Here is a 14,440-nt window from a genome sequence, read left to right as displayed (position 1 = left end):
GGGGATAGCAAGAAAGGAGGAGAAGGGGGAGAGGACGCCTTCGGAAAACCTCGCACCAACCAGAGGCGGAGGGGCGCGGCTAAACTCTCCGCCCCCCTCGCCTGACTATATAATGAAGCTGAAGTTTAACCTACTGGTGAGATACACCGTGGAGTTGGGCAGGCTTCTGGCGAGGAGGGGGCGGCCCGGCTGGAATTGATGCGCCCGGAGTTGAGGGCGCGTTTGCGAGCAGCGGGCGGGTCGGCCGACTCGAGGGGAAGGAGAGACGCGGGAGAAGGCAAGGAGCGGACGCCGCGGCCGGGGCTGCTTTTGTTCCGTCGAGCGGACGCCTGCTTCGCGCATTTTGCAGCCGCCCCTTCGGATCGCCGCCTTTGGGGTGCGTGCCCGAGGAGGCGCCTTTTGGGGTAAACCGCGCGCGAGGAATGACACGGCCGGGGGAGAAGTCTCTGCTCTGCCTTCGGTTCAGCGACGGGGCCGTTTCCTCTCGCTCGCCGCCCGGCCTCTCCGCTGCGCACCGAGCGCTCGGCAGGCTGCATTGTTTGACTCGGGCGCCGGGAGGGAAGGGTTAAACGAGCGTGTTCGCGAAGTGCTGATCTTTGTGCTGGCGGAATGTGCCGGAGCGGGAGCTACCTCGCCGGGCGGAGGGAAGGGGGAAGGGGTGGCGATTGCCGGAGGGCTAAAACCAGAAGACGGGCGCTCGGAGCACCAAAGCGCCGCCACCGGGCTCGGAAAACCGAGTCTTTGGGAGCGCTGGCCAGGAGAGGCGCGAACGCGAAATAGGTCCCTGGTTTTCAGCGGCGTTGATGTTTTTCAAACGGAGCTGGTGCACGTATCGGTTAGACATGCGAATTGGGGTGCGCTCGGGGGCTTGCAGGCTGAGAGGAGCGGGGAAGGAACCAGCAAGGGGGACGGCGGAGGAAGCGAAAGAGCCGCTGAACTCCCCAGCCTGGTGCGCCTGGGAGAGTGTTCATCTCCGTCGCTACGAGCGGCCCGCTCCCCTCCTCGGCAGCCCCCTGCCCTGCCGCTAGGGGGCATCACAAAACCCCCAAGGAATTAAATGCCCAACTTTTATCAATCGCTGCGTAACTTTGATGAACGCGCCTTTGTAAATGGCTTACCGGCCGAAGGGGAAAAGAGGGCCAGCAAACAAGTTGGTGGTTCCTTTTACAGCTAGGAATCTGTGAGGGGATAAGGGCAATGAGCTCCATAAGACTCTTGATTTCTCTTGACAAAAAGAAGGCCACTGTTCACACAGCATGTATGGTTCACTGAGTATACCTTAATTTTCTCCTCTATTCAGCTCGGTGCTCGGAAACCTCTGTAGCTGGGTTCACACAATTTGCAGAGTCTGAACAAATCACTCTGCAGCTTAAGTGTATTGTATGAATATATACACCAGTGTGTCTCAACCTTGGCAACTTGAAGATGTGTGGACTTCAACTCCCAGAATTCCCTAGCCAGCCTGTATACCAGTGTACACTGGTATATACACTCTAACAGAGTTGGTAGGCTGGAAGGTGCATTTTTGTCCCCCCCCCCCCAATTCAGTGGGTCCCCCTCCTTGCTCTTGGCCAGCTGGAGGATCATACCCACTTTGGGGCAGGAGAAGATAGCCTGGCTTCCTTGAAGTGTTTATGCAACATGCTGATCCAGATCAGTTAAAAGCATAATTTGGGATTAAACGCAGCAATGCATTTTTAACCTTGGTTTGGGGTGGGGAGGGAAGGGGCTGTAGCATCTTCCGTCAGCCTAGCCTCTTAATGTATGGTGCAAACCCAGAAATGGGTTAGCATAAGAACCTGATTGTGTTGTGAGAACACAGTACCTAATAGTAAAACCACTGTGCTGACTGGAGTGTATGGGAAATGTAACTCAGATAACTGAAGGACATTGTATGGCAGATCTGTGTCATTTCTATAGTGGGTTTGCCAGATGCATTTATCCCCAGTTAACAATCATAGTCATAGTTGCTCATCTGATTTTCTGGGTTCACCCAGTACTCTAGGCCAAAATGTGGTTTGCTGTTCAGACTGTGTGATGCCTCTGCTCAGAAGCAGTGTTTCTCCAAATGAAACGTCTGAAAAGGGAATAGTAATAGGGTGCAGGTTGTTCTAAGGGTTTCTCAAAATCATCTGTACCCTGTGGAGAGTGGGCTCTGAATGTCATCTTTGAGCTAAAGCGTTGGACTTTGCGAGTCTTATTGTGATTTCCTACTCCAGCTCTCTCCCTGCCACATGGACTGAGGGGGCAGGGGGGAGTCCCTGCCATCTGCTGCCACTGTGGACAAGAAAGGCTGGAATTATCTGTATGCGTGCCTGTCTTTGCTCCATTGAATGAGCTCTGGCCCATTGCTTGGGGAAACATCTGCAGCTGTCCAGAGCTGCGGTTACTCTTCAGCTTTATGTCCCCCTGTCCTAATCTTAACATGAATGTTCAGAAGCAAGAGTTTAAATCCAGCTCAGCTGTGAAGCCCGCTGAGTAATTTGGGGCCAGTTGAAGAGATGCAGTATGCTGCTTTGAAATCCCCAGGAAAAGTAGCAAGAAAAGGTTTTCAGGAGTCTTTAGCTTGGTAGCAGCACATGCGTTTTTATCTTGAAAGATTCCTAGATCAAATCTCAGCATCTCTGAATAGGGTTAGGGAAGAGTTCAGTCTAAAGCACCTGGAAAATGGCTATTAGTCAGTCTGCACCTACAATCTAGTGGTTATTAAATGTGACTGAATTCAGGGAGGTGCATCCTCAACATGTCTGGAATATGTCAAGTTGGGCAGGGGTAGTAGACACTATCAACTAAATGGGCCACGCAGGACAGCTTGTGTAGAGTAAGGGAGCTGACCCTGATAGAAATATGCAGGAGGGGGCTGAAGCCTTCTTTAAGCCCTGAGAAACAAGATAATATTAAGAAGTTGCTCAGGCTAAGGTACCACACAATCAGACTTTCAATTGTCTATCTCAGTATCAATAAAATGTAAAGTGTAGTTCTGATCTTCCTGTGGAGTTTCTGGCCTGACCCATCTGATGGGGCTGATGTTGTGACATTCCTCATTTAGACCACTTTGGAGAGTCAAAATGCACCAGGGTTGCCTTTGATACATTGGAATTGAAGACAGCCGGCATGCATGACTTTGTTACCTTCTCCCATCTGAAAAGTAACCTGATCCAGACTAGTTAGAAATATGGCAAAGTAGCTGAACCATTCCTCCTTTCTTTGAGTTCCAAACACCAATTGCTACCAGCAGAGCCTTTAGAGTTCATAGCAGTGAGCTATTAGGCCAGCCTTCTAACCTGCACTCTTTGTCTTGCAGTGCCCTGATTGTGATGGCTGATCACATGATGATGTCAATGAGCCATGGCATGAATGGCCTCCAGAGCTACCGGATAGGTATGAATGGGATGCAAGCCCTGCCACAGCATGGACAGCAGCATGTGCTAAGGACGCTCCCTCCCAACCACCAGATGATGCAGTATGGAGGCCCTGCTATGGATGGAGGAATGAGGCAGAGGCCAGGCATTAATGGTCAGATGGGTCACCACCAGGTGCCGAACACTGTGATGTTCAACAATCCAAGCCAACAACAACAGTATATGGGACCTGTGGGTACCCAGCAACTTATGGCAAGTATGCACTTGCAGAAACTCAACACTCAGTATCAGGGCCATCCTCTCCTAGGCATGAGTGCTGGCCCTGTTGGACCAGGTGCACAGCAGTACAGGATGGGCCCAGGACAGCACCCGGGCATGCAACACTTGCCCTCCCCTGCTTTGACCTTGAATGTTATGGACACGGATCTTATTGATGAGGAGGTCTTGACTTCTTTGGTTATGGAGCTGGGCTTGGACCGCATTCAGGAGCTGCCAGAGCTCTTTCTGGGACAGAATGAGTTTGACTTCATCTCAGACTTTGTTAACAAACAGCAGCCTAGCGCAATCAGCTGTTGAGCGGCTCTGCTGAGAAGCAGGCCTCTCTTCGTGTGGCTTGATTGTGATACATGCCTGCCTCTGACGTTCTCATTTTTGCCTGTACATAAGTATACAGCATTTCCCAGCTCATCTTTGCCCATGGCTTGAAAAAAACAATAGACAATCACCAGAGGCTTTTTTTCTCCTTTTTTTTTTCTTGCACTACCTTGCTGCTTCTCACAAGGGAGTGTGGCTTTTTCTTGTGCTGTTCGCAGAGAGGGTGGCTGCAAGGCTTCTGCAGATGGAAAATGAATAGCAGTTACAGAACTTCAGCCATTCAGGAAAGAGCCTGTCCCTTCAAAACTATTCTGCATTCGGACTGCAAACGATAAGAGGGGTGGGTTTCAGAGGCTGAGATCTGCTCTGCTGTCCTCCTCTGATGGCAGAACAAGCTGTTTCCAAAAGCATCTCTCCTTTAGGGATGGCGGTGATGGGTTTTAGCCTGTTCTTTCCCTGAAACATGAATGGGTGGGAGATATTCCTCACTGTTTCTCCTGCCTTATTGCCCCTCAATACTGTGAAATCTGCAATCATCTCTCCTTTTTTTACTTGAAGATATCACTGGCCTCAGGTTGGGGTTTTTTTGTTCTGTTCTCTTTTCCTTTCTTGTAATTGCATTCCTTCATTTTGTATTATGTTGGCAGGAGTTTCTGGGGGATAGCTGGCATGTGTGTCCAAATGACAAATTTTCAAGGTTAGGTCACTTGTGATGGGGAAGACCAACTGATTAGCATTTCTTGTTAGGCTGCTACAAACATGAGCTTTAAGCTGCCCTCTAGCTCCTTTTCTGCCTCTGAAACCAAATAAAATAACCTTGTAATTGTTGTGTATATTTCTAATTTTTGAAAGGAAAAAAAACCTTTGATGTATTTCTATTTATTTGGAAGGGCTCACACTATGTTGCCTTTTGAAATTACTGAGAAGGGCTAAAGACACTGAAGTGCATGTCCCTCCAAACTTTTTTGTTATCTCTAATTAAGAGGAAGAATGTTTTGTTTGAATGAAAAAATGATTTGATAGCTTGTTGCCCTCTGGGGGCTTGACTTTTTAAGTTTTGATTTTGTTTCTCAAAAAAATGGTGTGGATAGCAGTTTTATTTCTATTTTCAAATGCTACAGCAGAAAGTTCAGTAGAGTGGAGATTTGCTAAGGCCCCTTCTGTTTGCAGACACACATCACTGTTGATTAATGAAGTGAAAATGTACAGGTGATTTTGTTTTTCTCCAAATAAAAGTTAACCCCTCAAATTTAAGATGCTTGTTTGGGTTTGTGTCTTAATTAAAATATCCATGGATAAGAAAATGTTTCTGGAGTTGGAATTCAGTATGGACAAAAGGTCTATAACATTCTACTTTTTAAATTTTTCTGTCTTGACCTACCAGATGTCTGCTATTTCTGTAAGTATATGACATCCCCAAATCCTTAAGACATCTATTTTTCAGCTTCTTTTTCAATTGCCTCCTGAGATTAACCTGATTTTGCACATGGCATTAAGCCATGCTTTGTTTAACCATAGTTGGCTGGGTTTGTAGACAATGGTAGCTATAAACCACCATTGTTGGGTTCAGTAGGCTAAACCAAACCTAAACAAGCCACAAGCAAAAACACTTCATAGGTGTAGACATAAACTTTGTCTGACACCCTGGAAGATATCAATAGAGAGACCCTATCCAACTGCCAGATGGACTACAATTCATTGTTGTATGCTGCCCAGAGTCACTTTGTGTGAGATGGGCGGCTATATAAATAAGGTAAATAAATAAATAAATTCCCATTAGTCGGGCTAACTTGATGGAAAGGTGAAATCCATAATATCTGGAGAGCACCAAGTGGGGAAGGCTGTTGTAGGAAACTGGGATAGGTGACCTAGTGTTTTGACTCCATTTGTGCAGCTCATAAGAAGCTTTTGGAGCAATTAAACCTAGTTAAGTGGTTATGCAGGTAAACCACAGATGTTACTGCTATTTAAATGAGAATAGGGAACTGAAGCAATCAGTACAAACTAGGGTCAGCCTGAGGTTCCCTAATGTGTTGAGATCTGCCTAGAAATTCTGGAAGTTGTACTTGAACACACCTGATGAGTGGGAGGTTAGGAAACCTCAACTCACCTGTGTCTGATCATAAGAATAAATGAAATTATTATGTTAGTGATGCTTTCCATGATTGTCTGCCACAATCTTAAATAATGACTTTCCTAAAAATCCAGCTTGCTGGTACCTTCTGATAATGACCAAAATCCTCGATCTTTCAGGATGGATGTATTGCTATTAAGTAACTGATTGGATTTTTATAGGCATTTTGCAGTAGTATTTTGGCATCTATGGTCTATGGACTAACAGTTTTGACACCATGGCTAATCTTGAAAAAAGATAACAAGTCAGATCTGGTTAGTTATTGGATGAGAGACCACCAAGTAATCACAGGACTGGGTTGGGAAGCTGGGAAAAAAATCCTGGAAAAAGGCAGTAGCAAATCATTTCCATTCTGTTGCCAAAAACCCTTAATGGATGTGCCCCCAAAGGTTACCAAAAGTCAAGCTAATTAATGTGTGGTTTGCAATTTGTTTATGTGGTTTAATATGATGTGCAAAACCAGCCAATTGTAGCTTAAATAAGATTGCTTAGGGCACTCACTTTGTGGTCTCCCAAATCCCCCGGAGTAAGGTGGACGGGCAAAATTTGGCTTGGAGAGGTATGGGGTATAAAGCTTAAATGCATGCCTTAAATTTTCAGAAGACTCTTTAAAAACAACATCCCCCCCCCAATTTTGCCCCTTAAAACTTCCCAACCAATGGAGATTTACTCAGCAAACCAAGTTTTTTTGTGAGTGTGTATCCAGATGGTAGTGCTTGCTTCTGCCTGCATTCTCTTTTGGTAACAAACAGTTGGAACACTTAATCATTGGAAGCTTAATGGCACCTGAAAAAGTTAACTACAAAGGAAGAATATTAATATTTTAAGGAAATTTATAGTTAATATTGGGGATGGGGGCAAGCTTGAGGTGTTGAAGTGAGCTAGAAGAGGAAATATATTTATTTTGGGTTTTTAAATTGTGCTTATCTAGGCTCAGAAGAAAGGAAAATTTGCCAAAGACTCCTGTCGGATTTATACACGAGGCTAAGCCAAAACCAAGCAAACCATATTATGGTGTAGTGTGAATGCAGTCCTGATATTTAGACTCTAACTTGGTTCACACAGTATAATAAACTGTATGTGCTTTGCTTGTTTGCTTTGTGTGCAAATAGCAATCTAGCTATTCTGATTTGGAAGTCAGGATTTATGGCTTAGTGTGATGTCTGAAACCAACCAATTTGGCTTACAATGGTTAGGCACAGTGTGGTTTGATGCAATATCCTTTGTTATTCACCTATTTCAAAACAAAAGTAAAACACCCCTGGAGTCTAAACGTGGATTTCTCTCCATGCAAAAACAGGCATCCTGTTGTTCAGTTTATGCAGAAAAATGGTCAGTCTAAAAATGCCCTGCCAAACCATAATGTAGTTTGCTTGTTTGTGTCCTCCTGTTTTGTGGTTTGTCAAGCAGAGTTTAGACTTGAATTTGCTGGGTAAATTCATCCAATTGAGACTTATTTGATAAAGCATTGGTTAATTTTAGGACTACGCCATGGGATCAAAAAGCAGGTAGAACTAGATCCTGGTTTCTCCAGGACACAGATTGTTTTTGTTAATGTGTGACTTTGCAACCTCCTTTCTGCCTTAAAAATAATGGCAACTACACACTGTTTTGAGCTTGGCACCTTCTCTTTGTTGTTGGCTACCAGTCAAGATACACAGACTCCTGCCTGCTGCATAACAACAGGAAATACTAATGACAAAAGGCCACTTCATGTGCTCCTTGGCCTGGAACAATTGCTCATTGAGAGGATTATCTCTGCTCCTCTTTCACTCTAACAGAGTCCTCTGCAGTCAGTTGCTTTAGTTACTGCCAGGTATGTGAACTGGAGCGGTCCTCCAGGCCAAACAGCTTGTGCCAGATTGTTTTCCCATGCTCCATCTCTGCCTGTTTTCACAGTCATCCCTTCAAATCTCTGGAGAGATGCAAAACTATTGACATAGCAAAAGTTCACTATATGCTTCAGAGTTAGTGAGGGGTAGGAGGAAGATCCATCAAAACCACTTTCTCGTCTGGCTCCAAGCCATGTTGCAAAGTGCAGGTTCAAACAAAGTATTAAGCCATAGTTTACTGAACTGGGCTTTATTGAATTGACCACAATTGGCTACATAACAGTTAAACTGTTGCACTTGAGCCACTGATGCTGTACAACACAAACTATAATCCTAACCTGGATAGATGTTTGTGCTGCTAATTATCCTACCTCTTTTTAGCCAAGTTTGGTTTATCTTGATGGACACCTCTTTCTTGCTATTTCTTTTGGGTAACAGTTTGTCTCTGAATTGCAGAAATTATGTCCATCTTGGAAAAAAACCCTATTTCTGTATCTATGAGAGGTGAGATCATAGACGAGTCCCTCTGCTTTGCACGCAGAAAGCCACAGGTCTCTGTCATCTTCAGTTAAAGGATCAGGTAGTCAAAGATGGAGGAGACCCTGAAGAACTAGGACCTGAGTATTAGTCTATGATGGTCAAAGAATATGGCTAGCTGGTAACTAGAAGGAAAAGCTGGAAGTGGTTCTTTACATTTACTATATCCTGTTGTCCTGCTTCCATGATGCATTTGGGAGGCCACTATAAAAAACAGGGCATTGCTCAGGTCCAGCAGAGTTGCTAATAAGTTCTTAACTTCAACCATCTGCTTTCAACGCCATGTTCCTCAGGCACAAATGAAATCAAACATCTCCAGAGCTGTCTTAAAGCCATAATTTTTAGGACAGTGGAGCTACTGTATTCTTGTATTCTTTTTAAACCGGCTGGCCATTGGTTCTATTTCCTAGCGTAACATTGTGAAATGTATCGCATATAGCATATGTGCCCTGTCAGCTCTATTTCACACATTGTTCTCTTTCTCATATACATACACTTGCAGGTGAGATCTACCTAGATGGAACAAGTTATTCCAGGATAACTGGACAATCAGGAAATAATTTGCTTCCCATCTTAGAAAGCATACAGAGTTTTTGAAGTTGCACACAGTAATTTGTAATCAACATAGCTTTCCAAATAATGTTGCCGTCTTGGAAGGCATTTTATTTTCCATTTGTTGCTAGGGTTCAATCTTGCTGGCTCAGCCTGGGCAATCTCCTCCAGGTCCTAACAGAAACTGGGATGAACAAGCCTGGACAGCCCTAAGGAATATACTGTACAAAATTCAGCATTGCTTCAGACTGCCATTTAGGGTGGACTGAACGTTCCTTGTTACCGTTCTAATGAGCTTTTCCACCTAGCACTTTTTTAAAGAGTTCTATGCATGACACTGGTGTGTGGGGGGGTGCTTTTCTCTCTAGGTCTGCAACAGCCCCACATAAATAGGACAATATTGCTTTTATGTCTATCAACAGTTCATCAGACTTGAATGCATCATTTTCAAATCAAGAGGTTTGTCCTGTTATACTATTGGTGACAGAAAGACACAAAACTTGATCTATATATGTTCTTTCAAGAAGGGTGAAGTATGGAGAGAACCAGTTGAAAGTGTAGCTGCCTGACTGGCTGTATACACACACAACTTCGTATATACAATTTTGTTAGCCTCCCAAATGTAATGCATAGAACTCTTAAAAAGTGCTAGGTGGAAACGCTTGTTAGAATAGTAACAAGCAGTAAACATAAAGGAGCAAAATATATACAGATTAGATTTATTTGCATGTCATACAGTATATAGGTTACAGAATTCATATATATGGACCTACTTTTCCTATCCCAAAATTTAGTTACTTTGGAACAGAATTCTGATAGTTTAGCAAGTAATACTAATGTAAAGTGTACAATACCATCTGCACAGCTCAACAGTGTTATATATAACTTAGCAGTAGTTGGCTAGCTTGGCACATTCAGATGAATTCTAGGAAATACTGGCAAATGCCATTTTAAAACTCGGCTGCTTTCATATTCCAGTGTTGCTACATGAAATGTCCCAGGTGATGACAGCATAAAAATGGAGGGAAATGTTCCTAGGGCAAAGGATAAATGGCTTTATGTTGTATATCAATAATGCATTAGGTAATCAAACTAATGTTAAGAAGGATCAGCCATGTATTCCAAAAGGCTGGTTTCAGCCATATACAGCACAAATTGAACTACTTGCTATACCTTTCTCTTTGGACACAGCGCAGGGATTTCTGTTTACAGAAGAAGGCAGGTCCTCAACTGTAATTTAAAATAATTTCAAAGGACTGAGATGACAGCAGCCATATAGTTAAACAGTGAGTCATAAAGTTATCAGAATTTAAAATCAAGACTTGCCATTGGTATCAAATTGCAGTTCCTGTCAACTGGAAATTTTGTTTGTCTGTTTATTTTCCAAATGTCTATATCAATCTAATCTAAAGACTCTAGTCAGTGTACAAATAACCTCAACTAAGCAAAATACATTTAAAAAAATAAGGTGGCCATCTTCTTCCCCACTAGGCATTAAGGTAATAAAAAGCCTGTTTAAAAAGGTTTAAAGGAACACCCTAGAAGCCAGGAACAAGGTAACCAAGCTATCTCCAGGGGCACTATATTTTACAATGTTGGGTTTGCCACTGAGAAGGCCTGTCTTCTAGCCCACCACCCTTTACTTCATGTGGGGGCAAGACTCTAAGCAGACCTTCCATGATCTATCTGAAAGGATGGGCCAAATAATTTGGACAAGTCAATCCATCAGGAAATGGTGATAAGTCTACATAAAAATAGCATGCTTAGACTTAGGTAAGTCACAGATCATGGTTGAAAGACTGCATGGGTAGGGGGATTAAGGAGGAAATGCATGTGACCCTCTTATCCAAACAAGAAGGATTAGTATCTTATGTGAATAGATCAACAGCATGTAACTTCACACATTATGCTAACCATGATGTAGTTTAGGTTTTATTACTTACTGCTCAGCCAAATGCAAGTCAGGCAATCGTGCTTAAGTAAATCATAGGTCAACAGGATGAGTGAATTATTTTTGTCATTTTTTTTTCAATGTATACCCTGCCTTTCTAACTCATAGGACTTCCAAAGTATAAGAACTGGGAAATGGAAAAAAGGAACAGAACAACCAACCTTATACTGAATTTAAGCCAATAGTCTTTCTAACCCAATATTGTCAATACAATGTTGTGAGAACATAGTTATCTGGTAGCAACTGCAATATGAAAAAAGACAAAACATTTCTCACAACCTCACAATGCATGTTTTGTCATCTGCCCTGCATCTTCCCTAGGATGCCAGTGTGGGAAAGCCAACCCACATGCAATTTGCTCAACAAGTCACAGATTAGCCTATTATGTTAACACAACTGCAGAGTTCCAGGGATATATTTTCTCCTGCTCTACAGATTCTAGGATTTGAATACAGAATGTCAAAACTTTAATACATTAGGCTGCCAAAGGGCAGGAAAATGTAGACTAATAGGGCAGGAAAAGTCCTGTGTATTACAGTCTCTTCTAATGAAGAAGTGAGGAGAATGAATAAAACAAGTTTCACTGAGAAATCCAAAGTGCTTATGTGTTGATGAATATTACAACACAGAGGAAGATGTGGTTCCAAACACAGAAATATAGCCAGCAGTTGTTGTATTGCATCAGTGCCAATCCAACAAGAAAAAAAATAGACAATTTTTCTCTTCCTGTTTTCATTTTAAATGCCAAAGGGAGTTGCAAGCTGTTAAATCAAGTGTTCATCAGAACACTGACATTCATGACTGGAGGCCCCGAACTGCAGTGAAAAGGCTGTCTAGCAGGTGGAGAGTTTAAGTTGCCACATTAGGAAGGTTATGAAGTATCGTATACTTTCCCCACCATGTGCTTCTCAACAGCACATCACTAAGGACAATGCGCACCTAGAAGTGTTAAGTGTTGGATCTATACATGGCATTTTTAGGGAGCAGAATGGGGTGCAAGTAGTCCCATTCAATAGTATGGTGCAGCAAACAGGAAGAATTTATTTCTATAATCAGGATCGGATCCCTTTTCTTTCCTTCTAATCTGTACAACCATTTTTGTGATAGTGTGTGCATACATGGCACAAAGTCACAGTATATTTTAGGTTTAGCTTGTTTAGTATAAGCCATCTAATAAACTCTAATTTATCATTCAGGGTATTGTGGTTTAGCCAATCCATCATATTTCAATAAACCATGGCTTTTCCTCTGGTCAAATAAGTAAGCTAGTAGACCTTTGCATTTATTTTCTTGACTATTCTGGATGACAGGTCAAAAATGTCCTCTTTGCTTTCTAAGTACACTCTACAGTCATTTCCTTTACTATTATATGTTGACTCCAATTATGTGGATTTAATGTACTAAACCACAATGAGGTTTGTCTGGTGTATATTATGCATACCCAATCACTGGGTTTATGGCTTAGCAAATTTGTATGAACTGAGCCAATCGCAGTTTATAAAATAAACCATGGTTAAACCTGTGATTTGTGGACCCAATGAATGTTTAGCTTTGGCTAATACCTACAAGTACCATGTTTCAGAACTTAGGGATGACTTAGAAGGTCCAGTCTCAAGTTGTCACCAATAATCTGGTGGCACCCAAAGTATTCTGGGCAGATGGAATATACATGTATTACATTTGTATTGTATTTTTTAGATTTATGTTCCACCTTCTCTTCAGGAGCTCAAGATGGCTTATGTGGAGCTCTCCATTTTATCTCCACTCCTCTGGAGTAGGCTGGGCTGACAGTGAGTGACTGGCTTAAAGTCCCTTAGTGAGTTTCCAAGGCTGACAGTGGACCTGGGTTTCCAAATCCTAATCTAACACTTCAACCTCTAGATCACCCTGTCTCTCTCACAGGAGCCTTTTAAGGCGATATCTTATGTGCAAAGACTTGGGAGCACATCAGGGATGCAGCTCCTGCTTCCATGACCAGCATTTGCTGTTTAATATTCTTAGAGTGCTAACAAGTTCCTCAGCACTGGGCAGAATATGGAAATGTCACAGTGCCATCCTAGAAGGCTTTCAGTCCATAGTAAGACATAACAGACATGAACAAAAATGGAAGAGTTCAGTTCTGTCATGCATGGGAGGTGGGGAGTAAGTGGAAATAAATGGTTCCTGTTATGCCATTGTCTCTCTCCGCATACCAGCCCTGACTGCCAGATCCTTCTACTGCACATTTCTGTTACAACATCAAGTGCAGCTGAACTGTAACTCCTCTAGACAGTTAAACAGACTTTGGTTTCAGAGGTCACAATGCAATAACGAATAGTAAATAATAGATGCTCTAAGCTCCACTTTTAAACTCTGAAATTCACCTGTTTTCAATGCCACAAAGCCAAGATTCAGCCATTTTTAGTCCCAGGAAACCTGTGAACACTTGCTCCAATTGCTGAATACCTGCAATCCTTAGAGCATGTCTCAGGAGATTTAAACAGGGGCAATTTTGTAACAACCCAATTCTTGTACTTAGCATTAATTAGAATTGGCTCTGCATTAAAGAGAGGCTGGGTTCCCACCCTGCACTAAGCCATAGTTTAACAACTGTTAAATCACAAAAGAACCTTCAAAATGGAGTACATATTTGTGGTTTTAGAAACTACATGACTGCAAGGCAGAAGTGTTTAAAACTCAAATTAGATATTCATTGGACTTCATTAAATTCCCTAAAAGAACATGAATGCCTTTCGTTCTTTGAATGCTTGCAGCAAATCATAATCAGACTTTTTTTCCCCCACTCTGGTGTGAAACATCCCTGAGTGAACACATAGCAACCTGGTGGAAGGGGGGATGGAAGGAGAAGACTTTTTTTTTTTTTGGGCGAGCAATATTCTGGTCCCCTGCATTAGCAGCAGCCAGTTCTGGTATATAAATAACCAGGTTCAGGAAAAGGCACTTTCCGCTTGGCTGTCTGAACATTGTGAATCAAGAGCGTTTTGAGTTGAACAACAAAACAACAAAAAAGGAGAGTCCGCTCTACCATTTAAGTTCAAAAGCCTTGTATTTGTTGTGCTTTTGCAGATGTTGGATCTCCATTCACCACCACCAGGTTTTTCATTTCATACGCCAGATAGTTTGCGTGTTTCCAAAGCACCTGAAAAACAGCCTTAACCTCTTCTTTGGATTTGCAGAGAATGTGGGTTCTTTGCAATCAGGCACAAGACAGAGAGCATCTCCAAAGTATGCAGTATAAGAAAGGATTTACAAGAGGTCCCCCAAACCTTTAAACAAAACAGCCTAGTGATCATGCTGAGATGTTGGCTGGATTATGTTTGAAGATGGCATGACCAAAACATTTCATTCTGCTGCAGGTCCCATTTGTCGTCCAGACACTGTTTTATTTCAGGACAAGGAAGAACTGGAACCGCAACCACTTGGTTCCTACTGAGCTGATACAGATCTTTTTGCTGCAACTGGAACTTCTATGAGTGCT

The 14,440-nt window shown here is 42.8% G+C and overlaps 1 protein-coding gene across 3 annotated transcripts; it reads left to right on the top strand.

The window, feature by feature from the left end:
- The first annotated feature begins 141 nt into the window (after positions 1 to 141).
- Positions 142 to 5,210, top strand: CITED4 (Cbp/p300 interacting transactivator with ED-rich tail 4). 3 transcript variants are annotated; one of them, XM_015890208.3, is made up of 2 exons: positions 142 to 404; positions 3,305 to 5,210. In XM_015890208.3, exons 1-2 carry the CDS (start codon positions 199 to 201, stop codon positions 3,936 to 3,938), a joined length of 840 nt encoding a protein of 279 aa, XP_015745694.2. In that variant the 5' UTR covers positions 142 to 198; the 3' UTR covers positions 3,939 to 5,210. The 3 variants fall into 3 exon arrangements, with proteins under 3 accessions (XP_015745694.2, XP_007440097.1, XP_007440096.1); XM_007440035.4 differs by having other exon boundaries at positions 155 to 277; XM_007440034.4 differs by having other exon boundaries at positions 241 to 376.
- Positions 5,211 to 14,440: the final 9,230 nt, after the last annotated feature.

The sequence above is a fragment of the Python bivittatus genome, unplaced genomic scaffold (genome assembly GCF_059951505.1).
Source record: "Python bivittatus isolate LINGU-HERP-01145 unplaced genomic scaffold, Pbiv_v1 ctg000310_np1212, whole genome shotgun sequence".
NCBI classification, from domain to species: Eukaryota; Metazoa; Chordata; class Lepidosauria; order Squamata; family Pythonidae; genus Python; species Python bivittatus.
This window is presented reverse-complemented; position numbering and strand designations above follow the sequence as displayed.

Coding starts and splice junctions, on each gene's coding strand:
- CITED4 (XM_015890208.3), top strand. CDS start 199: ATGCGCCCGGAGTTGAGGGCGCGTTTGCGAGCAGCGGGCGGGTCGGCC. Junction 405..3,304: donor CCGAGGAGGCGCCTTTTGGG/GTAAACCGCGCG, acceptor TTTGTCTTGCAG/TGCCCTGATTGTGATGGCTG.